The sequence below is a fragment of the Gastrolobium bilobum genome, unplaced genomic scaffold (genome assembly GCF_033153095.1).
Source record: "Gastrolobium bilobum isolate Gb01-03AN ecotype WA unplaced genomic scaffold, APGP_CSIRO_Gbil_v1 utg3136, whole genome shotgun sequence".
Lineage (NCBI taxonomy): Eukaryota > Viridiplantae > Streptophyta > Magnoliopsida > Fabales > Fabaceae > Gastrolobium > Gastrolobium bilobum.
In genome coordinates this window covers 2716-29846 of record NW_026898199.1, presented here as the reverse complement: position 1 = coordinate 29846, position 27131 = coordinate 2716, and the positions used below count along the sequence as shown (strand labels likewise).

At 35.8% G+C, this 27131-nt stretch overlaps 2 protein-coding genes and 1 non-coding gene across 3 annotated transcripts; 1 reads left to right on the top strand and 2 right to left on the bottom strand.

The window, feature by feature from the left end:
- Nucleotides 1-4491: 4491 nt before the first annotated feature.
- On the bottom strand, nt 4492-5025 carry LOC133313779 (uncharacterized). The gene has a single exon (XM_061515190.1). The coding sequence runs from the start codon at nt 5023-5025 to the stop codon at nt 4492-4494; it is 534 nt and encodes a 177-aa protein (XP_061371174.1).
- A 1166-nt stretch (nt 5026-6191) lies between these two features.
- Nucleotides 6192-6298, top strand: LOC133313780 (small nucleolar RNA R71). Its single transcript, XR_009751854.1, has one exon. It is a non-coding gene; the product is annotated as a small nucleolar RNA R71 (small nucleolar RNA).
- A 10803-nt stretch (nt 6299-17101) lies between these two features.
- On the bottom strand, nt 17102-17587 carry LOC133313778 (uncharacterized). The gene has a single exon (XM_061515189.1). The coding sequence runs from the start codon at nt 17585-17587 to the stop codon at nt 17102-17104; it is 486 nt and encodes a 161-aa protein (XP_061371173.1).
- Between the last annotated feature and the right edge of the window lie 9544 nt (nt 17588-27131).

Below are 27131 nucleotides of genomic sequence, written 5' to 3'. Positions count from 1 at the left end.
TAAAGGGACAATTTAGTCGTGACGGTTTGTTAATCCCTCATGTTTTATTTTGGTTCATTTTAGCCGTGACGGCTTAGTGATTCGAAATTCATTAAAATTATCATATATTGTTTTTTTTTTATATTAATTTAACCTTAAAATCATTTAAAGGGGGTAATTTAGCCGCGACAGCTTGTCGATCCTATGCGTTCGTTCAAGATCTTTTTAACCGTGACGGTTTGGTGATTCAGAGTTTATTCAAATTCTTCACAGAATTCGTATTAATGAAAATAATCGCATAAAATTTATTTTTTTTAGAAAAAGGGGTAATTTAGCCGTGACGGCTTGTCAACCCTGAGCATGATCGGAATTATTTTAGCTGTGACAGTTTGGTACTCCGAAATTTAAAACCAACCAACATACAAATATTATTAAAGAACGATGTACCTTTAAATTCCTCACTGTACCAGAGGATACGTCGGAGCGGAACTCTTTTCGTCAAGCTAAAATAAAATTTTAATAATTTAGTCTTCTTATTTTCTAAATAATTATGTTTATTTATTTTAAGGGATTAAGCAAATATTTTTAAAAGCTATTAATAATTTACACAATTAATTTAAGGTAACCGTTTTTAAACGGATGTGTCAGGGGTGCAGTGGGATTAAGTTTCCACCCTTCCTTGAGCATAATTAGACTCCCGAACCTTTGATCTATAATTTTAAAGACCAGTTTGCAATAAAATGGTTTTCCAATTTTTCCAAGTAAATAAAATTGGTGGCGACTCCATTGTTTTATTTTCTAAATTTTGGGTCGTTACAGAAACTCTTTATGTACCTAGTATAACTAGGAATTTAGTTTCGTTATCCAAACTTGATAAAGCTGGATATTCTTTTAAATTTGGTAGTAGTTCTTTCAGTTTGTATAGACATAAGTATTTAATTGGTAATGGTTTGTTATGTGATGGATTATATAAGTTGAATCTTGATAATCTTTTTGCTGAAACATTTATAGCCATGCATCAGAATGTCGTTATTAAACGTTGTTTAGTAAATGAAAGATCTGCCTACTTGTGGCATAAACGATTGGGACACATTTGCAAGGAAAGAATGGAAAGATTAGTAAAGAATGAAATCCTTCCGAATTTAGATTTTACTAATATGAATGTTTGTGTAGATTGCACGAAAGGTAAACAAACCAAACACAAAGAAATGGGTCACAAGAAGTAGTCAGCTTCTTGAAATTATACACACAGATGTTTGTGGACCGTTTGATGTTAACACTTTCAAGAAAGAAAAATATTTCATCACCTTCATAGATTATTTTTCACGTTATGTCTATATCTATTTGCTATATGATAAATCTCTTGCGGTAAATGCATTAGAGGTTTATATTAATGAAGTGGAAAGGCAATTAGACAGAAAGGTGAAGATTGTTAGGTCTGATAGGGCTGGTGAATATTATGGACGGTATGATGAAAGCGGACAACATCCAGGTCCATTTGCTAAATTCCTGGAAGAACATGGTATTTGTGCTCAGTACACAATGCCAGGTACGCCACAACAAAATGGTGTATCACAAAGGCGTAATAGAACCTTGCTAAATATGGTTAGGAGTATGTTAAGCCATTATTCTTTTCCCACTTCATTGTGGACTTATACTTTAAGGACTACCATGTATCTATTGAATAGGGTTCTTAGTAAGGCAGTTCCAAAGACTCATTTTGAACTATGGACATGCAGGAAACCTAGTCTAAGAAACTTGCATGTTTAGGGTTGTCAAGCAGAAACTAGACATTATAATCCACAAGAAAAGAAACTAGATGCAAGAACAATCAGTGGTTTTTTCATTGGTTATCCAAAAAAGTCGAAGGGGTATAGATTCTATTGTCCTAATCATACTGAAAGGATTGTTGAAACTAGAAATCCTAGGTTCATTGAGGATAGAGAAGTTAGTGGGAGTGAACCACTGTTGCGACTCGGCAAGTGCACCGGTCGTTAAGTAATAAAGTGTACCGGAGTACGAGATCGTTCCCACGAGGATTGGGTTTCAAACACTAGTTTGCTAATCGCGGTTTAGTTGGACAATCAATATTTAGATGAAGAAAATTGGAATTAAAAAGAAAACAATTAATAACATGCAAATTAAAATTCAGAATTAAAAAGCAATCGGAAAGATGATTGATTTAAAGATTAAAAATCAGCATAGTTAGGGTTTCGACTTCCCCCAATCTCCTCTATATGCTATGAATTAAACTGTCAAGAATATGCTCTTAATATAATGTCAATCAATTCTTTCTAAGTTAATTAGGGCTCAATTCCTTGTTACCCTAAATCTATGTGATCTAGAAAGAACTCTAGTTTCCCGATTATTCCCCAAGAAAACATGCATTAAGATTAAGAATTTAGAGATTGCACAATTACCCTATGTCTATCCCTAGATCACAAGGATTGTGATAAATTTATCAAATCAGGGTTTATGCACCAACATCTCTATTGTCATACAATTCTCCTAAATCAATCTATAAGGAGCAAACTCATAGAAAACATTAAAGACAGATAAATTTATTCAAATATAAAAAGAGAAGAATTCAGAGACAATTTAATTCAAAGCATAAAGCTTCAATTGGGTTCCATCTATCCCTAACTACATAAAAGTCTAGCCTAGCATACTGAATTGAAAAGCAATAAGAAAGAAAATAGTTCCCCAAGCCTCCATTGGTGTGATGTTGACTTGGCTCCCCAGTGCTCCAACGCTCCGCAACAGGATTCCTCCTTTGGGTCTCTGTGTATTTCCTGTGGTGTGTCTGTGAATTAGTTCCTTGACCCTGAGCTCCCTATTTATAACCTTAGAAACCACATCTTTTTTTTAATTCCTCATCAAATCTCCCCATGGATCTCTATCTATTCTCAATCAAATCATATTTGATTCCTTTTTTTCCTCTAAGATCCTGCAAATTGGGCTTCAAATCTTTGTTATGATTCCTTTATCACTTATTAGCACCAAATCTTGTGGATTTACCTTCAAAATAAGCAAGATATAAAAACATTAGCTCAATTTTCAAATCTGATTTTATCATATAACACCTTGAATTCCATGCAATCTACCATATAATTTAGAGAATGAGTTCCAAGATTAAAATCCAGATTCAAAGAGGAATAGGTGCAATCGTTTAATAATTTGTAAACAACTTTCTCCTTCTTTTTGGTCCATTCTTCTTCTTTTTCTTTTGAACTTTTCTCTTGTTTGTCGTTCTCTTTTCTCAGAACAAGTTTTCTTCTTTCTTTTCACTTCTTTTCTTTTTCCTCTTTCTGAGTAATTTTCCTTTTCTTTGTTTGTTTCTTTTTCATTCTAACCAACCTTACTTCCTTAGCTTTTGCCTTTCTTCCCTGTACTCCCATACATCACAACTTATGTAATCAATTAATTATCATTTGTTCCTCAATTCAAATCTGAAAGATAATCTCAAATAAGGTGAGGATTATATGGGAAGTGGCTTATTCATCTTCATAGGTTTTCAAAGAATAAACAGGCCTAGAATCAAAAGGGTTTAACTAAGAAATGTCAGCAATGGTTGGCTATTTGGCCATCTAGTTTAAAGAAAGAACATGCCTCAACATTATCTATAGAATATATCACATACCAATTCAAGCAAGAAACAAAGCAAGTTATAGAGTCTTTCATACTGTAACGCCTGGCCGCTTCAAGAATCAACGATTATCCCCACATACTAACACGAGACTTTTCAGTATGATTTTTCCTCACTCGCACACTTTCCCGGGAAAACTTCCCAGGAGGTCACCCATCCCCTATTCTTTATCTTAAAAAATTTCATCACTAAAGAGAATATTCAATGAATCATGAAAATCATTACATTAATGCTCATTATGAAAAATTAAGAAGGTGCATCATCATGCTCTGAATCAAATCATTGATCAAATTTCCTACTAGTCTTCCATTTAAAAGCACTGAGAAAAACTTTCAGATTTTCACAAAATAATGGATTGGGGTTTTTATTACTTAAAAAACTAAAAAATTAATTTCAATTTCTAAAAAATGTTGCATTTAAGGAAAAGAAAAAGGTTGAGATAGTTCCTTGTACTAGCCGGATGTTCCGTGTATACTCATGCAGTTTCTCCGATTCATTTAGCAATACCACCTGATGAACTATGCGTTTCACATTCCCAGATTTAAATGTTGTTGTCCCCAGCAACTGATTTAAAACTAAAAAAATAATCACGTTGAGAGTTAGGAACTAGTGGATTCCTCTGACTTTTGATCATGGTGGCTCAAAGCATGATTTGGTGATGACCAAGCTCCATCATTCAGAAATTGTGTCCTACCATAGTGCTCTTCCACATATGGATGAGGCAAAGTAGTCTTAGGAACTTTGAACTTGACTTTTACTTGCTTTCCTTTGCTCCTAGGCTTCTCTATTTCAACCTTTGGCTTACCTTCTTGATGAGAATTCTCTTTGTGCTCTTCTTCTCCTTTCTTTTCACTAATATAATAGACTTAATCTTCCGGTTGAGCTATAGGTGAGGAGACTTCTTTGTCAAAGAACTTGAAAATTTCTTTCTCCCCGTCTACCCGTAAGATCAACTCGTCTTTCGGTACATCAATCAGCGCTCCTGAGGTTGCCAAGAAGGGTCTTCCGAAGATCATTGGAATTATGGCATCTTCCTCAATGTCAAGGATGACAAAATCAACAGGAATGATGAACTTGTCAACCTTTACTAGTATATCCTCAATGATGCCATAAGCTTGCTTCGTTGAGCGATCAGCAAGTTGCAAGATTGTCTTGGTTGGCTTTACTTCAGTGATCTCCAGCTTCTTCATCATAGATAGTGGCATGACATTAATACTGGCACCAAGATCACATAGTACATTATCTACTTTAACCTTGCCTATGGTGCATGGAATGCTGAAGCTCCCTCGATCCTTGAGCTTGGTAGGTAACTTCTTTTGGATAATGGCGTTGCATTCCTCTGTCAGAGTTACTGTCTCACATTCCTGCAACTTACGCTTTCTTGATAGTAGATCTTTCATGAATTTAGCATAGTTGGGCATGTTCTCTAAAGCTTCAACAAAAGGAATGTTGATATGCAACCTCCTGAATATGTCTAGAAACTTTGAATATTGCTGCTTCTGAATCTCTTGCTTCAATCTCTGAGGATAAGGGATTCGAGCATATGGAGAGAGATCCAATGGCTTGTTCTGTCTTTCTAGAGCTTTCTTCTTCTCCCACTTGAATAGTTTCATTTTCAGCTTTTTCAGTATTGCTTTTGTCAACTTCAATAATATCCTTTTCCTTTTCTTTCTTCTCTTCCTCAACCGATGCTTCTTCATCCTTTTTCTTTTCTTCAGGATGGTTCTCTATAGGCTGAATCATTGTCTTACTTCTTGTGATTATTGCATTGCAATGCTCTCTAGGATTAATGATAGTGTCTCCCAGGAAGGTACCCTTAGCTCTCTCAGCAAATTGCCTTGACAACTGACCAATCTGAGTTTCAAGATTCCGGATAGAAGCTTCTTGAGTCTGGAGTGAAGCTCTTGTTTCATCTCTGAAGGCATTTGCATTTTGAATATAGTCAGATGTGTTATTGGACAGTTGTGCAAAGGCTTTCTCCCACTCTGAAGTGTTACCTTGTGGTGGAGGCTGTTCTTGCACTGGTGGAGGATGATTCAATTGATGATTTGATTTGTAACTAAACCCTGGGTGTTGATTTTGATTTTTCCACCCTGGATTGTAGTTATTTCCATATTGGTTCCTCCCCGGATTATTCTAGTTCTTTTGATCGTACCAGATTCTGTTGACTTCAGCATTCTCAGGTGCCTTCATGAAATCGCAGTCTTCAGTAGCATGAGTACATGTACAAATACCACAAGTAACTTGAGGATTATGAACAGAAGAGACTTGAGAATTGACAAATTGCTTTGTGAGAGCATCTAATTGTGCTTGTTGTTTCTTATTTATTTGCGATATTTGTTTATTCTGGGCCAACAGCGCATCATAGCCGTCAAGCTTCATGATCCTCGTTCTCCTTTGTGGTACTGGAGCATTATCGAACTCCTGAAAGGGTAAAGATTCTAGCAATTCCAGCGCTTCTTCTGGAGTTTTTGTTTTCAATGCTCCCCCTGATGCAGCATTCACCAAGGTTCTTGTGCTAGGCGTCATTCCTTGGAAGAAGATTCGTCCTTTCTCCCATGCTTCAAAACCATGTTGGGGACACTTCTGGAGTAGTCTTTTAAACCTTTCCCATGCCTCGTATAAGGATTCACTTTCTTTTTGTTCAAAAGAAGCGATCTCTGCTTTGAGCCTTGCCATCTTAGAAGCTGAGAAGAATCTGGCCAAGAACTTGGTCGCCAAGTCATCCCAATTAGTGATTCTTCCTTGAGGCAGTGATTGCAACCACCCTCTTGCCTCTTCCTTCAGTGAGCATGGGAAGAGTCTGAGCAAGATGGCGTCACGTGAGACTCCATTCATCTTCAAAGTGTCACAATAGAGTAAGAAATTCTCTAGATGACTGTAGGGGTCTTCGGTGCTTCCTCAAGTGAGCTGATCTTTTTGAATCAGTTGCAGCAGTGCTGGCTTGAGCTCAAAGTTGTTAGCTTCCACATTGGGTCTAACAATACTCGCCGTCTGCGAAACTCGGGCTGGAGTCATGTAATCTCCCAAAGTTCTGGGAGGATTCTGAATCGCGTTGTTGTCAGTCATAGTTTCTTCTTTTGGTTCCGTCGAGCTTGATGCTTTTGGTTATTTTGCTTTTCTTTCTTTTGCACTTTTTCTGAGTTTTCTGGCTGTCTTTTCTATCTCAGGATCAAACTGCAAGGATTGTGGATTAACAGTACCTCACATAAACTAAGAGTAAAAGATTATGCAGAAAAACAGAAAATAGGAAATTTTTAAAAAAAATGCAGAATTATGCAAAAAAAAAAAAAATTAATTAATTTTTTTTCTATAAATTTAGATAAAAAATTTAAAAATTTAAAAAAAATAAAATAAAAAATAAAAAAATTAATACAGAATTTAAATTGCAGAAAAATAAAAAGTCCAATCTAGATTGCTTATAGCTTCTTCTAAAGTTGAAGGACCCAATCCTCGGCAACGGCGCCAAACACTTGTTGCGACTCGGCAAGTGCACCGGTCGTTAAGTAATAAAGTGTACCAGAGTACGAGATCGTTTCCACGAGGATTGAGTTTGAAACACTAGTTCTCTAATTGCGGTTTAGTTGGACAATCAATATTTAGATGAAGAAAATTGAAATTAAAAAAAAAACAATTAATAACATGCAAATTAAAATTCAGAATTAAAAAGCAATCGGAAAGATGATTGATTTAAAGATTAAAAACAAGCGTAGTTAGGGTTTCGACTTCCCCCAATCTCCTCTATATGCTATGAATTAAACTGTCAAGAATATGCTCTTAATATAATGTCAATCAATTCTTTCTAAGTTAATTATGGCTCAATTCCTTGTCACCCTAAATCTATGTGATCTAAAAAGAACTCTAGTTCCCCGATTATTCCCCAAGAAAACATGCATTAAGATCAAGAATTTAAAGATTGCACAATTGCCCTATGTCTATCCCTAGATCACAAGAATTGTGATAAATTTATCAAATCAGGGTTCATGTGTAACATCCCCGTCTCGAGCCGGTTCAATTAACATACACATGATATAAACAGAAACAGCGGAAGACTTAACTTACGAAAATATGAGCTAACTTTTTCTTTTTCTAACTTAATTCTTACTCGGCGTAAACGAAAATCGGGCAGAGTTTCCTCTATAAATCGGACAACTGGGGATTTTCCAATCCCACTCAGAAGCATTTCCTGATAAACAGTTTATACAACATATCAATTCAGAAATACCAGATATCCAAATATAATCAAATACCCATACACGGGCGCATGCATAACATGGCTCCGTGCCACTAAATCTAACAGCATGCCATCAAAACATAAACCTATCTGAATACTACATCATCATATAACGTTCCTGAATACTCAAATGTACATGCATCAAACTGACAGACATGTACAAACATATACAGGCCATATACAAAATAAAGGATCAATATCATGATCCATCAAATGCGAAAATACTAAAATACATCAAACACTCCAAAAAGGTAGTAGCCTACAGCCACTCAAAATCCGGTCTGTCAACTGCCTCAGCCACGTGTCGTGTCCCTGCCTAGTGAGGACTCACCGGAAATCTGGGCACCTGAAAATGTGTCCCCAAAGAGGGGTGAGATTACAAATCTCAATAAGCTCCAGGTTTATAGAGAATTCTCCATACCCCTGGCTCACTCCTGCATGAAAGCCAGATACAAAGTATACGAATACAACATATAACAGATATCATAACAGAACAGAGCATATATCCATATCATATCAGAGATGGGCGCCGTCATTCCCAAGGGAGGACCCCAAGCGGAAATCAACGCACGTGTTCCCGAGGGAGGACCCCAAAGCGGAACCAGACATATCAGAGGAGTACACCATCAGTCCCGAGGGAGGACCCCAAAGCGGACGTCCGGGTACTATACAATCAATGGCCAGAGATTGTTACAGAAATCAAATTACAGAAGTCATATCAGAGCAAAACATATCACGTTATCAAATAACTCTATATGAATGCATCTATACAAAGCATCTAAATCACAGTCATACAGTCCAACCATAGTTCACTAACCATGGTGGAGCACTCAAGCAGGAAAAGACTCCTTAAACATAGAGCTTACCTCTTGAAGCTTTACCAATACGCTTACTTGTGGAACAAGTTACTTTTATCACTTCAAGAGATTTCCGATCCTTCTCAATCCCTAGGCACACCTAGAGAATAATTTACAATGCATCAATAAAATGATGCAATACCATAATTATTTCATAAGCATACATTTTATCGCTTATTTTCCTTTCTTTGCATTTTTGCCAATCCTATGCCAATACACAAGTCTAGACCTCTTTATAACCGTTGGTGTTCTTTAATTTAATCAACCATTCCCTTAGGAATTTTCAACATAAATCATGCTACTTTTCTTCAAAACTCATCACTTTTATACAATTTATTACAACACATTTTATTTAAAATAAAATGTACAAAATATATCCCTAAATACCCTATAGGTCGAATCCTATAAGGGGAATTTCCAAAGATCCTTCTCTTTTACAATACATTTTCGTTACTTCATTACAACTTGCAAACACCTAGGAATGCTTCCACTAAATTCCTATTTTGAGTTTAGACACCAAGTCCTTTTTACTTAGGCATTCTTACTAACTCATCCATTTTCACTCATTTCCAACACACTATACCTTCACAATACATAATATAATTTTTCCACAATAACTCCTACTCACTCCATGATGGCCGAAACCTAGGAGGAAAATGCAATAGGGCTTTTAAATTTTTATATCACATGTGGATGCTTACTCAACACTATAACTTCCTAAACAACAATAATCTATCATAAATTTCACATTCTAACATCAATTATTCCCCACTCACAACATGCTCATATATTTCATAACTTAAATCATCAAAATTATATCATGGAAATAGAGGTTTCTTACCTCTAAACACTTGTACAAAGCCTAGAGAGCAATCTCCAAGCCAAGCTCCATCAAAAACTCACTTTTTCTCCTCCAATGAATAGTAACTCGAAAATGAGAGGAGGAATAACTCTTCACACACTCAACAAAACCTCAAATTGATGGTTGGAATGGGTTCATTGGGTGTTTTACAAGCAATTTCATGTGGTGGGTCTTTGAATTTGGAGTAGAAATGATGGAGAATCAAGGAGAAGAAATTCAAAACCCTACCCCCTTCTCCAATGGTGCAGCTCGGTTTTGAGAGGGTGAGAGGAGAGAGAAACTGATTTGGGATAATGAGACTAAGTCACTTATAAGGCTAGCACATGTGGCCTTTTTTAACAGATGTTTTTCTATCGCGTATTTTAACTTAAATTGACCCGGAACTAACTTAAAACTACGAACATATTTTTATTTTTCTAAAATCATTTACATTAATTTTTATCTATTACAAAACAATATTCATAATTCACAGTATGGTTTCTGCACCGTTTTTGACGAAATGCACTGTGAATCACTAATTGTACTTTATTTACTTTTAAAACTTAACACTTATAAACTTATCATTTTCTTGGGCCTATATTGACTTGCTTGGCATATATTGGACTTTCTTATTCTTATTTCATCAATTATTTATTTCTGGACTCTACCGGTTGCTTAAACAGCAGTGCAAAATACCCGGTAGAAACACTATTCACGAGATTTTCACGGAAAGTGCCAGACTATACAATTTTTCGTTCTGAACTCATATTTGTCATCAGAATTTTCAAATTATGTTCCTAAAATTATTTTGCTCATTTTAAGCTCTACCGGTTAATTCACAAAACTGTAAATTCTCCGGCAGAACGCACTGTTCATAACATAGTCATGATTACAGTCAAAATACTCGAAATCGCTCACTGAATCTAATTATGGCATTTAAATCCTTAAATTAAATCTATAACTAAGATTTACCAGTTAGGGTCATTATATCATGCACCAACATCTCTATTGTCATACAATTCCTCTAAATCAATCTATAAGGAGCAAACTCGTAGAAAGCATTAAAGACAGATAAATTTATTCAAATATAAAAAGAGAAGAATTCAGAGATAATTTAATTCAAAGCATAAAGATTCAATTGAGTTCCATCTACCCCTAACTACATAAAAGTCTAGCCTAGCATACTGAATTGAAAAGCAATAAGAAAGAAAATATTTCCCCAAGCCTCTATTGATGTGATGTTGTCTTGGCTCCCCAGTGCTCCAACACTCCGCAACAGGATTCCTCCTTTGGGTCTCTGTGTATTTCTTGTGGTGTGTCTGTGAATTAGTTCCTTGACCCTAAGCTCCCTATTTATAACCTTAGAAACCACATCTTTTTTTAATTCCTCATTAAATCTCCCCATGGATCTCTATCTATTCTCAATCAAATCATATTTGTTTCTTGTTTTTTCTCTAAGATTCTGCAGATTGGGCTTCAAATCTTTGTTATGATACATTTATCACTTCTTAGCACCAAATCTTGTGGATTTACCTTCAAAATGAGAAGGTTATCTAAACATTAGCTCAATTTTAAAATCTTTAAGATTTTATCATATAACACCTTGAATTCCATGCAATCTACCATATAATTCTTGTAGAATTTAGCATAAAAATATGGTAAACCAAGGGTTTATCAACCACCACGTAAAGTGGAGATTCAAGAAATAAGAGTGTAACTTCCATTAACTTGCATCTCTAATAAAGGTGTTATTCCTCATGTTATTGTACCGATTAACAATAATGAAGAACAACACATGAATGATACCACTAACCGCAATGAAGTTGTAATGAATGAACCGAATGAACCCATGATGGAAGAACCACAACAAATAGAATTAAGGAGGTCTCAAAGAGAAAGGAGACTAGCTATTCCTAATGAGTTTGTGGTTTATCTACAAGAACATGAATTTGACTTGGGAATAGATAATGATCTAGTTTCATTTTCACAAACCATGAATAGTGATAATTCTGAATAAATGGTTAAAAGCCATGAAAGATGAGTTGGAATCCATGGAACATAATGAAGTTTGGGACCTTATTGAATTACCTGAAGGTTGTAAGAGAGTTGGTTGCAAGTGGGTCTTCAAGACCAAATGTGACTCTCAAGGTAATTTGTAACGACACAAGGCCCGACTTGTTGCAAAAGGATTCACTCAAAAGGATGGAGTTGACCTTAAGGAGACCTTGTCACCGGTCTCTAAGAATTATCATGGCATTGGTTGCTCATTATGATATAGAGCTACATCAAATGGATGTGAAAATGACCTTTCTAAATGGTAATTTAGAAGAAGATGTGTATATAGACCAACCAATGGGTTTCGTAGAAAAAGGAACGGAACACATGGTGTGTAAACTTAAGAAGTCAATATACGGACTTAAACAAGCTTCTAGGCAATGGTACCTTAAGTTCAATGATACTGTTGTCTCCTTTGGATTTAAGGAAAACACTGTTGATCGGTGTATATATCTAAAGGTCAGTGGGAGTAATTTTATATTTCAGATCTTGTATTTTGATGATATCTTGCTTGTAACTAATGATCTCGGACTCTTGAATGAGACCATGAAGTTTCTCTCTAGTAACTTTGAAATGAAAGATATGGGTGAGGCAGCCTTTGTGACTGGGATAGAAATTTACCGTGATAGCTCACAAGGATTGTTGGGTATGTCTCAGAAAACATATATCAATAAAGTTTTAGAGAGATTTAGTATGGAAAAATGCTCATCATCGCCTGTTCCAATTCAGAAAGGAGACAAGTTTAGTCTCAGGCAATGTCCTAAGAATGATTGGAACGAAATGAAATGGAAGAAATTCCATATGCATCTCTTGTTGGGAGTTTAATGTATGCTCAGACTTGTACAAGACCAGATATTAGCTTTGCAGTTGGAATGTTGGGAAGATATCATAGTAATCCTGGTATGGATCATTGGAAAGCTGCAAAGAAAGTTCTGAGGTACCTGCAAGGAACCAAAGATCACATGCTTACTTACAAAAGATCTAGTAACCTTGAAGTTATTGGATATTTAGATTCAGACTATGCCGGATGTATAGATACAAGAAAGTCCACTTTTGGTTGCTTGTATCTTTTAGCTGGAGGAGCTATATCATGGAAGAGTGCGAAACAGTCAGTAATTGATGCATCCACTATGGAAGCTGAATTTGTGGCATGCTTTGAAGCCATGGTTCAGGCTAAATGGCTACGAAACTTTATTTCAGGGCTTAGAATAGTCGACAATATTGATTGGCCGTTGAAAATTTATTGTGATAATTCTGCAGCATACTTCTTTTCCAAGAACAGAAGATACTCCAAGGGTGCTAAGCATATGGAGTTGAAATACTTTGCCGTTAAAGAAGAAGTTCAGAAACAAAGAGTGTCAATAGAGCATATCAGCATCAACCTTATGATAGATGATCCCCTAACAAAGGGATTACCGCCTAAGACATTCACTGGTCATGTGTATAATATGGGCATAATGTCTGCTAGCGAATGTTAAGTTCTATTAGTATTTATTGTTTATTGACACTTTGAATTCAATAATGTGTAAGTTTATGAAATTTTCTATTTTCAAACTTATGTTTGCATGCATGAATGAATGATATTTTGAATAATAGAATTTGCCTTTATAAAAGGCATTATTGTATCCTTCCCTTTAAAGTATCATGTTGGGAAAAAGAGTTGATATGGTAGTACATGGAAGAAACTATGCTAATATGTGAGAGTGTAGAACGGCCATGACTTTTATTGGCTCTATTTCTAATTATGACTTATGATGAGGCCAATGTATGGTAACCTTTAGTCGAATATGCTCGTTAAGTCTTATATTTGTCGAATCACATAATAACATTTACCACATGAGCCAAGTGGGAGAATGTTGGATATATCTGTTAGAAGTGGCTCACGTGATTTGAATATAAGAAGGGCTAAAAGATAATTTTGTTTATTAGTGGCCTGATTAGTAGGAGGTTGTTAAGGGACAATATGGTAATTTGCTTGATGGAAGCAGTTATAAAAAGATTAGGGTAAAACCCTTCATCTCTACCCATTAAGAGGTTTTGAGTTTTTGCCATCAATAATAGAAGAGGGACCTAGAATATAAGGGTGAAGAGATTGAGAAAAATTATTCCACATCAAGAGTTTTCAAGCTAAAGTTTGCTGTCAAAAGGGTATTCCATTTGTTGTCAAAAGTCATTCCACAGAAAGGGTTCTTAATTGAAGATTTGTTGTCATCAACCATGGACAAAGGTTAGTGTCCTCATCATTGTTTAATAAATGTGAAAACATGATTTCTCAAGATCCTTATGTGTTCTTGTTATCGTTTAACTTGCATATTAAAGAACACAATTATTGAATAAACCAATAGGTTTACATTAGAACCTTGGAATAAAGTAAAGAACTAAAACCACCAAGGGATTGGGGAGTCAGTTACATTAGAAAGAATTGTCAACAACCAAGATTGAGAGTGTAATTTATACAGTTCTAAAATGATCCAGACACATGATATAATATATAATTCATTCACATTAGCTTAAACTTACGCGATTTGCATACAAAAAGCAGCAAAACCTAACTCTCATTCATAGTGTAAACACCATTTTCTTATCATTCCAAAAAAACTAAAAACTAAAAATAATGAAAAACGAGAGAGAAAATAAAAAACAAAAAATGAAAGGGACATTTCCAACACAAATATTTGACGGTTTCTTCGGTCAATGTCTCTTTGCAAGAAGACAAATGGAGTCTGCACACACTGTCAAAAAATTCAGAGACGATTTGGGGGTTTAGCCAAAATAAGCTATGGAAAATAGGAGGGAAAGTTGAAAGGTTAAAGACTAATTTTTTCAAAGCATGGTAAATAAACATAAACATAAAAGGGTGACTTTTACCCTAAAAAAAAAAAACCAACGTTCTTCGGCTTTATGACTCTTATGACCCTTAATAAATAATTAATTACCAATTTGCCCTTCATTTGAAACTAATTCGAAAATTTAACCTCCCTCAAAAACATAACACCAATCTGCCCATGTTTGACCGTTGACTACGAAGTCTACCCGGGTACACTCCTTCCTACCCGGGTATTTTTGAAATTTTTTATCTACCCGGGTAAGTAGGGGTGTACCCAGGTATAGTTCTTGAATCTGAGAATTTATTTGAATTATTTACCCGGGTAGGGAGGAGTGTACCCGTGTACGATATTTCACTTGAAAGAAATTAGATACCGATTTAATTCAGCATCAAGCTTCTGAAAACTTTGAACAGCGCATGCATCTCGAAAACCACAATTGCCCTTCTATGCAGATGTAACGTTAATATTGGAATTCGTTTCTTTTTAATTCGGGAACATGCTTGAGGATTGATGGCTGGCGTTAAAACTGCACTAATTTAAAAGTAACATTTAATACTAATTAAGCGTAACATTGAATCTGATTTAGTTTTTTAGCCAGTCACGTGCATACGAAAACGAAAATAGAAGTTATGAATAATCATAAAAAATGTAAAATTTATATCCTGTGGAAATATTAATCTACACGTGATTGAACATAGTTCTGTGAGTTACTATATAATGATTAATTTATTTTGTATTAAAAATAGCTTATAATAGATTAAAATAATTTTCTCAATTGTCTTTTAATCCTTTGAAGATAGAGTTGAACCGATTGCTCGAGGCTAAATAGTTCGACGTAGTAAATTGACCGTAACTTTTCATTGGGACATCAAATTTAGGTGATTGCACTTTTTTTTCCCATATAATTTGCTATCTTACATAGGGTTCTGTCATTGATGAGATTTTTTTATTATACTAAAGATAAATCCCACTGATGAGTCAAAGTGATTAGTGACGTTTGATTTTCAATTCACAAATATTATTATTTTCTGGTTCAACATCCCAAGAGTTTTTTACTCATGGGGGGCGCAATAAAAGATGCATATGTGGGAAACCAATGAATCGAGACAATCAACTAGTAACTGTGAATGTCACTCAAACAAATTCTCAGATTCAAGAACTATACCCGGGTACACCCTACCTACCTGGGTAGATAAAAAATTTCAAAAAATACCCGGGTAAGAAGGAGTGTACCCGGGTAGGCTTCATGGTTAACGGTCAAACAGGGGCAGATTGGTGTTATGTTTTTTAGGGGGGTTAAATTTTCGAATTAGTTTCAAATGAAGGACAAATTGGTAATTAATTACTTATTAAGGGTCATAAGGGTCAAAAAGCCAACGTTCTTCTCCTATCTTGAACCCATTGAATCACTTCAACGATTCTTAAAAAAAAAAAATCAGAAATAAGAGAGGGAAAAAGAATAAAAAGATGAAGAAAGCAATACACAAGGTCTTTTGCCCAAAACACAGGCATCCCTAACTAGTCATTCTAACATTCTGTCGTGAAACACCAGATCTTCAATAGTACGTTTCCTTCCATTTCATTATTCGTAATTATTAACCAATATCTCATGCAAGGTTAACTAGGAAGAAAATTACCTTGCATTTTGGTTAAGTTCATATGTAGGCTCCAGTGATATATGTTTAGGGTTTATAGTATGTGCTAGTCCGTTTACCCTTTTGACTTCATGATATTTTCCTTTTTATTTGGTCTCATGCTTTTGAGATCTCGGCACAGAGGGTTCTTTTTTAGTTATGTAAGGTTAAGCTCGGGTAGTTGTTTTGCACCACAAATAAATATGTAACAAATAAAATAAGAAAAGTAAAAGAGAACAAAAGACTAACACCAAGGTAAATAATAATAGAAAGACTAACACCTTGGTGTTAGTCCCATAAAATCCCAAAATATAAATCCCCAAAAAAATAAAAATAATAATAATTAGAAAACATTTAAAGAATAAAGGAGAAAATTAAAAAAAAATCAAAAGAAATATATCAAGATGAAATAATTATGTGTTTTACTTTTTTATATCGTTGTTGTTATTCCTTGCATTTGTACATATGTTATTTGATGTAGTCCATTGTTTTAATTGTCAATGTTTCGCATCCGATTGGAGGCAGGTGTTAAAGACCAACAATTTTTTGTATGAAGTGTTGATAAAACTGAATTGTTGCAACTTAAGGTTTTTGTGGGAATTCAAAAATTTGACCAGTGTCTCGTGAAGGTAATAGAAATTTATTATTTGACTCAACTGATCGCACATAATAAAATCTACTAGTTGTTGCCACAATGCAAACACACATGAGAGAAGGTGGAACACAAGTAGCAACATCCATGAGTAAGGTGGAACACAAGTAGCAACATCCATGAGTAAGCACCCTCAGGGATGGTTTCCATGCGAAGACATTCTTGTTGTTCTTCAGAAATTCAATCAACCCAGCCTTAATATTGGAGTTGATGGTCTTACCAATTTTGGTAAATTGACCGGGTTCTTCCCCCAACATAAGATCTTCTAACTCACCATCTGCTTCTGGTCTTGGGACAACATCTTCTTCTCTCATATCCAACTAAACCATATTAACTGGTTTATTTGAGTGGTGAAGGGATATCTTTTTCCTGGCTTTATCTTCTCTCATGTGCACCTTCATTTTCTTTGACAGCCTCAAAGTAACATTCCTGTGATTCTCTTTGATCCCCCTGAATGGTGATGGCTTCATTCTTATTGCTTACCATCTTCAACTTATGATGTTTTGTGGAGACCAGCATGTCCCACTTATACAGGGTTGGTCTTCCTAGGATCACATTATATGGAGAGGGAAAGTCAGTTACAATGAACGTTACTCGTTCTAATTTGAATGCTTCTTTCATTCCCAAAGTCAACCTGAGATCTATGTAGCCTTTAGGGGGTGTATTTTCTCCATTAAAGGCTATCGGGGTAGTCTTACAAGGCTTGAGATATTCTGCATCCAAGTTCATTCTTTTGAAAGCATTCCAAAGGATGATATCTGCACAACTACTGGCATCTATGAAGATCTTTTTCATCCGGCAATTAACTAGAGTTCCTGTAATTACTAGACCATCTTCATGTCCTGGTAGCACACCTTGCATATCCTCTTTATCTTCATATGGGGGAGGCTCTTTGCTGTATCTGTCGTGTGGAGGATGAGTCAGCCATTCATGCTCTAAGAGACTGTTTCTGTGTTAGTGGTCTATGGATCTAGTTGGGTGCTAACAGGTATTGTCCGAATTTCTTTAGTTTGGATATAAATTCTTGGTTGTTATCCAATCTTCAAGTTACTTTGGTAGATGTTAGTGGTCTTCCTTGGAATATCATTTTTGCAGTTACCATTTGGCTAGTTTGGAGGTGGAGAAATGATAAGTATCATGGTAATCAGTGCCTTCCTTATGCCTATAATAAGCAATTGGTTGATTCCCGAACGATGGAAATCTGGAATGTGTCCAGAAAAAGAAGTATATTGTTTCTTACTCTAGAAAGGAGGAAATCCCCATCGCCTGGAAGTTTCCGGACGAAGGATGAGTGAAGTTAAATACTGATGGAGCTGCCAAAGGTAACCCAAGACCGGCTGCGTGTGGAGGGATTTTTAGAGATAGTACTGGTCTTTGGCTTTCTGGTTTTTCCTATAGAATCGGCCATTGTACTGCTATTATGGCAGAATTATGGGGTATCTTAAAAGGAGTACAACTGGCTTGGGATAATGGTTGTAGGAAATTAGTAATTGAAAGTGACTCTTCAACAGCGGTCCTGTGACTTACTCGTAGGAGTAAGTCAGCCTGTGAGTCTCATATTGTTACTCGTATACGGGCTTAGATGAATAAAGAGTGGTCTGTGGTTATCAAGCACACGTATAGTGAAGGAAACTGCTATGCGGATTGGTTGTCTAATTTTCCTTTATTAAATCCGGATGTAGAGGATTTTAGTATTTTCCCATCTCCCCCCTCTGGGATTTGCTTTTTGTATTTAGCTGATTTAGGTGGTTTCGGTGAAACTCGGTGTATTTAGCCTGATTAGTATTGCTCCTGTTGGGGTTTTTTTTCCCTTCAGATTACCAAAAAAAAAAAATTGCTAAATTCAAGTCTCGAATTTTAATTTGAAAATTACTCTCTCTCTCTTGTCAACCCCGACAATAATTACAAAAAATGCTTTCGACAAAGCCAAAATATAAAATAAATAAATAAATAAAAATTTCAGTGTACACCTTCTAATCAAATAAATAAATACAATTCGAACTTGTGTGTAGACTGTAGTAGACTACATAAATCTTGTCAAGCTTGATTTCCAAAATAGTCTTGAATAATGAAATTTACGATACTATCTTCACGATTCCATGTCCAGCAAAATCACCAGCAAGAAAAAAAATCACCAGGGAAGGACATGTAAGAATACCGAAATGTGCAGAGAGCAGTGCAAAGGGAAAAGAAAAGACAAAAAAGGTGAGCCAAAGTTATAGTACAAAGAAAATGCCACTCCATCAGACATCTCAACAGTATGCCTCACCCATGCTCAGAAAAAGGACGGGGAGTTCTCAACAGAGAACAAGAAAATATACACACCAAATTTATTTATTTTTGAAATAAAAGAGAGAGTTGTGAGAGCTTGATTTGAAGAGCAAAGTATTACCAGGACAGAGAAAAGGTAATTTAAGTTCTAACTTCTAAGTTCTACCATTGACCAGAAAGATAAAACACTCACAGAAAAGTTTGAAAAAGGGGAATGAATACAGAATACTCAGGAAAAGGAATACAGAGGAAGGTGTAGTGTAGAGTAAAAGGCATAGCAACGTAGAAGGATCTTTGGTGCTCTAACTTATCTCCATCACTGTAAAAGTGTAATATTTCAAACTCAAATTTATAAAAATGAGTATGTGTTTAGATACAACTAGTTGAAAATTTGAATTTCTTGATTAGTGTTTTGATAAAACTACAATTTTTTGCCTTTCCATGTTTTGATAAAAATGAGATGAAAGATAAAACACTGAGAAGAAAAAGCACTCACAGAGAACAAGTTTGCATGTATCCTTTCCATGGAAATTTTAACTGAGTCATCATCATTAATCTGGTCAAACTTGTGATTTTGAGGTACACATATTTGACAAGAGTACCCTTGAAATAGATTATCCTTTCCATGGATCTCAAGATGCACAGGACAACCTTGACCAGATTAGTGATAATGACTCAGTTAAAATTTCGGATGAGTTACCACCATGCCATAAGACTAGAATGAAATCACCAATGTCTTCTCCTCAACCATGTAAGAAATTGAGAACTGGCGCTAGTCGAGGTGTTAAGAGAAGATCCACCGAGCAAAACCTGCCACATCATGTCCAAACTGAAGGCACAAACTTTGAGAAGTCTAAGTTTGCATCTGTAAAGAAAGAATCGGATGGTATGTTTCTAGTGATTGGATTATCATTCTCTGCAAGCTTACACGGAGAAAGAAAGGAGATGAAGTAAAGAATGTTTACCAGCTTTCCATCTGCAAGACTTGTTCCAGGAATAATCTTGAAGAAAAGGATTGGAGTGGGGTGAGGGTGCTTACTCATGGATGTTGCTACTTGTGTTTCACCCTCTCGCTCTGTTTGCTTAGTGGCAAAAAATTGTAGTTTTATGAAAACACCAATCAAGAAATTAAAATTTTTTCAACTAGTTGTATCTAAACACATACTCATTTTTTTAAATTTGAGTTTGAAATCTTACACTTTTAATGTGATGGAGATAAGTTAGAGCACCAAAGATCCTTCTATGGTGCTATGCTTTTTACTCTACTCTACAACACCTCCTCTATTCCATTTTCTGTGTATTCTGTATTCATTCCCCTTTTTCAAACTTTTATGTGAGTGCTTTTTCTTCTCAGTGTTTTATCTTTCATCTCTATTTCATCTACTTGTTCTCTGTTGAGATCTCCCCGTCTTTTTCTGAGCATGTCTGAGGCATGATGTTGAAATCTCTGATGGAGTGGCATTTTCTTTGTACTATATCTTTGACTCACTATTTTAGTGTTAAACTCTTGTATCACCTTTTTTGCCTTTTCTTTCCCCTTTGCACTGCTCTCTGCACATTTCGTTATTCTTACATGTCCTTCCCTGATGATTTTTTTTTTCTTGCTGGTGATTTTGTTGGACATGGAATCGTGAAGATAGTATCGTAAATTTCATTATTAAAGACTATTTTCGAAATCAAGCATGACAAGATTTATGTAGTCTACACACAAGTTCGAATTGTATTTATTTATTTGATTAGAAGGTGTACTCTGAAAATTTTTATTTTTTTATTTTTTGGCTTTGTCGGAAGCATTTTTTGTAATTATTGTCGGGGTTGACAAGAGAGAGAGAGTAATTTTCAAATTAAAATTCGAGACTTGAATTTAGCAATTTAAGTTCGGGTGATTTGATCTCAAGAATAGAATAACTCTTCATTTAGAGAAGCATTTTTATTTTTTGGATCGAGACATTCCATTAGAGCTGTTATTATTTTTTTTTCTTTTTTAATGAGTCAAGAAAATTTTAAACGGTAAAAAGTAAAATGTCCGGTGTGCTTTACGCTTTACGTTTATGAAAAATAATAACCGTTAATTATCTACAAACAATTAAACTTCACTTACATGACCTTATATTTTAAATGAGATATTAGGATCCATTCCCATCACATCAGGAAGAAATATCCAAGATTAGGTGCAGTAATAAGGTAGAGCAAATCATAATTTGGCAAAACTTGTTGTTTTATAACTCTTAGAAAGTTATAATGTTGGTATTTAAAAACTATAGCAAAAAGTAACCCATTAACACTACCAATAATTTTATGATTATTTTCTCCAGTATTTTTTTCCCCCTTTTCCCCCCTTTTTCGATAAGGGAATACTTACTCACATTGCAGAGAAAATGTGCTCCCTCATCACTTCCCAAACAACTAATTAATTTCAGACCTAAAATTACATTAAAAAATATGAGAAATGTTATACTTACAAGTTTTTTTTTTTTACAACCATTTCGTCAATCAACAATTATCATTTATTGTGAATTAATAATTAATTAATGAGTTTAATTTACGAAAATCATAACCGTTGATTGGCGGAAATCAACAGTGTTAAAATATGATTATAAGAGGTTGTAAAAAAAAAGATTGTAAGTATAACCTTATTCAAAAAATATAATAAAAGTCATCATTCTAATTAATAATTTAAAATTCTAAAAACATTCAGTGAAATCAAGTTAAAGGAATTTAAAAAAATTACATAAATATTTTGATAAAATACTAATGCATATATTCAAATTGTACAGTGCATCAAATCATATACATTAAAATTTATTTTTTTAATTTTCAATTAACGTTATTTACATTTAATTCTTACATTTTTTTTATTTATCTTAAGTTATTGTAGATTTGCAATGTTTAAAGGTATAAATTGTTCAAAGACTTGTGGAATTATTTTCAGAGAATTAAATTTCAAAATATGACATCTACATATTTAATACAAGTTTTAAACTAATATTTTAGACATTATTAATTCTATGGAAGATATAATTTTTGCTTTTATTTTGTGCCCGTATTTTGCTTCTTCTTTTTTTATACTATAATAATAGCTGATTATCTTACATAAGTTATCTTAAAACACATCCAATACTCAATTTTCACTCTCACAGACTTCCTTCTACTTCTTTCCCGCAACTTATTATTTTTTTTGTTTTTATTTAAATATTATTCATTATTTTTTTATCCAAATAATATTAAGTGCTTAGTGTTATGGACTCATATATGAAGCTCATTAATTGGTAAACCCAACAAGGAAGAATCCAAGATATTAATCAAATATAATTATAGAAGGATATCCATCAAAGATATCAATCTTAATACAATAGCATGACATATAGGCTTGGGTCGTCATCAGAAGCACTGGAGATCTAGAATCCATTACTCACAGGTAAACTCTATAAATAAAAGGTAAAACCTACAGGTACGTTACGCTCTTTCTCTTATTGTTATGCTGTCACTGTGCACACACGCCTCTTTTGGCAAAGTCGCTTATAGTTCTTCAATGCACAATAATCTGCTTGACTCAGGGGTATTTTATCCATAGATACCTTGGAGAGGGCACCTAGATCCAATAATAACATTCCAGTCCATCGGGCTAGACATATTTGTCTCTAAGATAGAACACTGGCGCCGTCTATGGGGAAACGGTAAATTCGTTATTCCCACGATCACGACTGACAATGGCGGTTCGTACAAGAAGTAACAATCAACAACCACAACATCTCAATCTTCCATTAGATCCCGTATTAGAAGAAGTGAACCAACCTCAAAATCAACCAGAAAACGAAGTTGACTATGATGCAGTCCATGTGAGTAAGGACGTCTCAGACACTGCCTCAACGCCGGCTCCTCGAAATCGAGTCGCAGATCCTCCTCCCCTGAATCCTGTAGAGGCGGCTGCCCGCGTTGCGCTTGCAGCAGACCCAGATTCTCGCCTAGAATGCATTCACTGCCATCATAAGGCGGATGCAGGATATGGAGAATTGTAACAACCTCCAATGACGAGAGGATTTTCGGAGAAATCAAGAAGAAAATACGAGAAGAATGCAAGATTTGGAGCAACGCTTAACAGAGGCGAGGAGATTAGGCCGAGAAAGAGTTCAGATCCGAGATGACAGTAATCAAAATATGGATCATAACCCGGATATACAAATCCGGGTTGGAGAAGCTGAGATCCAAAGAGTACGAAAATGGGAGCAGCCGTAAACCCAAACCAGGTGATGAACCCTTAGTTCATCATGGTTTTTAGTAAGAATTAGGATCAAATTGTGTGATTAAATGATGAAAAACAAGGTTAATGTCCTAAGATGTCCTCAATTACAAGTTCAAGAGCTTTATTGAAAATTTGTATGATTCTTGTAGGAAAAGCAAGCTTGAAAGGCAACTGGAGAAGGAAGAAGATTCTGGAGCTCAAGAGGAGAAAAATTGCCTAAGTGTTGAGCGCTAAAACGTCCACACTGAGCGTTTTAGCGCCCTGCTACAGGAAGAGGCCAAAACATGCTGGTGATGAGCGCTAAAACGCCCACACAGAGCGTATTAGCGCGCTGCTGCACTTAGAAGATGGAAAATTGCTGGTCTTGGGCGCTAAAACGTTCTGCAATAAGCGTTTTAGCGCCCTGAAGTGGAAAAAGGACTCTGGTCTCCACCGCTAAAACGTCCAAATCAAGGGTTTTAGCGTTGGAGTCAGTTAAAGTCAGTTGAGCATTCACCAAGGTTGGACGCTAAAACGGTCATTCCTTAACTTTTTAGCGTTGGAGTCAGTTAAAAGCAGTTGAGCATACGTAAAGCATGGACGCTAAAACGGGCACTTATGGACGTTTTAGCGCCCACATCAGTTTTCTGTTTTTAATTGTAACACTATAAAAGGCAAAGCCTTCACACTTAGAAAAAGATCTGGATCTGAAGAGATCTGATATATTCTCTCTCTCTTAAACTTTAGTCTGACTTCTCTCTAAATTCTCTTGTAATAGTTTGGAGATTGAAGACTTTCAACATGGAAATGAAGTTTGATTCTTCTTCTCTTGTCTATTCCTTAGTCATGTCTGAGTAGAGTCTTTGTAGTCTGAATGCAATAGAACTCCATGATAATATTATGTTGATCTGATTAATATGATGAAGTATATTTCATGTGTTGATTTGAGATTTTCTTATTTAATTATTTCTATCAAGGAAGTAGTGTAGAACAGGGATGTTTATATGACTTCTGTATCTGATAATCTCAACATCAGAATTCTAGTACTCAAGGGATTGATGCTAGAGTTCTGATGTAATCTTAAGACTTTAGTATGTCATGCATGTATTATGGAGGAAAGTTGTTTTCTGACTACTTGTTGTTTTATTAATTATTAATCCATATTTATTTTGTGTCAAATTACTTACAATCAATTTTCTGGTGACAAATTATTCATGACTTTTACAAATTCTTATCTGATTCAAATTAGTTTTCTTTGGTTTATTGGTGCTTGAACATAATTCCTCGTGGGAACGATCTTTACTCATCATTTTATTACTTGTACGACTAGTGCACTTGCTAAACGTCCAACAAGTTTTTGGCGCCGTTGCCGGGGAATTTGTTTTTCAACACTTGCTGATACCATAGAATTCTGAGATTGAATCCTTTTATTTTCAGTATTTTAGTTTATGTTAAGTTTTGGTCAATTTTGATTCTGGTATATGCGAGGTACACTTGATCCGAATTTGTTGTTGTATGATCCAGAATTAGAAAGGACATTGAGGAAGCACAAAAGGGCAGCCAGGCAAAGGAGACAGTTGCAAGAAATTGGTGAATCCAGTACGGTTAATCAGGAAGAGATAATGGCAGAGAATCACAGACCACCACCACCACCACAGAGGACACTGGGAGAGTACATGACTCCTGCAGTGATTCCTCCAATTGGGAGTGTTGTGCGCCCAACAGTGGAGCCCAACAACTTTGAATTGAAGCCTGCTTTGATACATTTGGTGCAGAAGGATCAGTTTGCTGGAACTAGTGCAGAGGACCCTTACTTGCACATATAGAACTTTCTGTTGTTGAGTGATACTGTGAAGATAAATGGTGTCACAAGAGATGCAATTTTGTTGAGACTATTCACTCATTCACTGACGGATGATGCAAGGAGATGGCTGCAATCATTGCCACAAGGAAGTATAACAACTTGGGATGATCTGCAAACCAAGTTCTTGCAGAGGTTTTTCTCAGCATCCAAGAGGGCCAAATTGAAGGATGAGATTACAAATCAAAAGTTATTGTTTACACTGACCATGCAGCTTTAAAGTATTTGTTAAGCAAGCAGGATGCTAAACCCAGGTTGCTCCGCTAGATGTTACTGTTGCAAGAGTTTGAGGTAGAGATCAAGGACAAAAAGGGAGTTGAAAACTTGGTGGCTGATCACTTATCCAGGATTACAGAAAAAGAGCTTCAAGAAGGACCGGAAGTAGTGGTCAGAGAAGAGTTTCCTGATGAACATGTTTTGGCAATATGTGCTGTCACAGAGATGGTTAGGGATAAAGTCTTATCTATCAGTACCCCACCATGGTTTGCTGATTCCGCCAACTATAAAGCTGTTCGATTGATGCCTAAGGATTTCACATGGCAACAGAGGAAGAAATTTTTGCAAGATGTTAAGAGATACATTTGGGATGAGCCATATCTTTTCTATAGATGTTCAGATAGTGTGATCAGACGGTGTATTCCAGAGGAAGAACATAAGGATGTGTTGTGGCATTGTCATGGTTCTGCATATGGTGGACATTTTGCAGGTGAGAGAACTGCAGCAAAAGTCTTGTTGAGTGGCTTCTACTGGCCCACCTTATACAAGGATGCAAAGAAGTTTGTGGAGGCATGTGACAACTGTCAGAGAACTGGGAATATTTCTAGGCGACATGAGATGCCGTTGAACAATATCCAGGAAGTGGAGATCTTTGATGTTTGGGGTATGGATTTTATGGGACCTTTCCCTTCTTCCTACTCTAACAAGTACATATTAGTGGCAGTTGACTATGTTTCCAAATGGGTTGAGGCCATAGCTACAACAACCAATGATTCCAGAGTTGTGATTGCTTTTCTGAGAAAGCATATATTTTCAAGATTTGGAGTCCCTAGAGCTATCATTAGTGATGGGGGCACTCATTTTGATAATAGGATGGTGGAGTATTCCTTGGCTAAATATGGAGTGAGGCACAAAATAAGCACTCCATACCACCCACAGACTTGTGGTCAGGTTGAGATTTCCAACAGGGAATTGAAGAGAATATTGGAAAAGACTGTTGGGAATGCTAGGACCCAGTGGTCCAAGAAACTTGATGACACTTTATGGGCGTATAGGATCGCTTTCAAAAATCCTATTGGGATGTCTCCATTTCAGTTGCTGTTTGGAAAAGCATGCCATTTTCCAGTTGGATTGGAGCACAAGGATTTGTGGGTTGTGAGGTATCTGAATTTTGATTCCAAAGCAGCAGAACAGAAAAGATTATTACAGCTGGATGAATTGGATGAGTTTCGTTTGTCTGCTTATGAAAGTGCCAGTTTGTATAAGGAAAAGACAAAGCTATGGCATGATAGGAAGATCACACCTAGAGACTTCAAGGTAGGGGATCAAGTACTTCTGTTCAATTCCAGGTTGAAGCTGTTTCCAGGGAAGTTAAAGTCTAGATGGTCTGGACCGTTTGTGGTAAAAGACATGAAACCATATGGGGCTGTAGAAATCAGTTCTTTGGATTCAGACAGAAGTTTTACAGTCAATGGTCAACGATTGAAGTTATATGTTGGAAGTGCTGTGGATAGGCAACTACTGACAGTTGCTATATTAGAGGTAAAATAGATCATACCTGTCAGGCTCGCGACGTTAAACACGCGCTGAGTGGGAGGCAACCCACTGTACTAGGTATGTAATTCCATGTTCATACCATATCCATAAGATGAAGAACAAAAGGGGGAAAAATTTTGAAAAAAAAAAATCAAAGAAAATTTTTTTGCTACGTGTTTGGCGCTAAAACTTTAATTCTTACAATTTTAGCGTCCCTAGAGTTGCATCATTATGAAACTCTCTGGTTGTGCGCGCTAAGACGTTCACTATGAGCGTTTTAGCGTTTACCAACAACACCA

Coding starts and splice junctions, on each gene's coding strand:
- LOC133313778 (XM_061515189.1), bottom strand. CDS start 17,587: ATGCAAGGTGTGCTACCAGGACATGAAGATGGTCTAGTAATTACAGGA.
- LOC133313779 (XM_061515190.1), bottom strand. CDS start 5,025: ATGAAAGATCTACTATCAAGAAAGCGTAAGTTGCAGGAATGTGAGACA.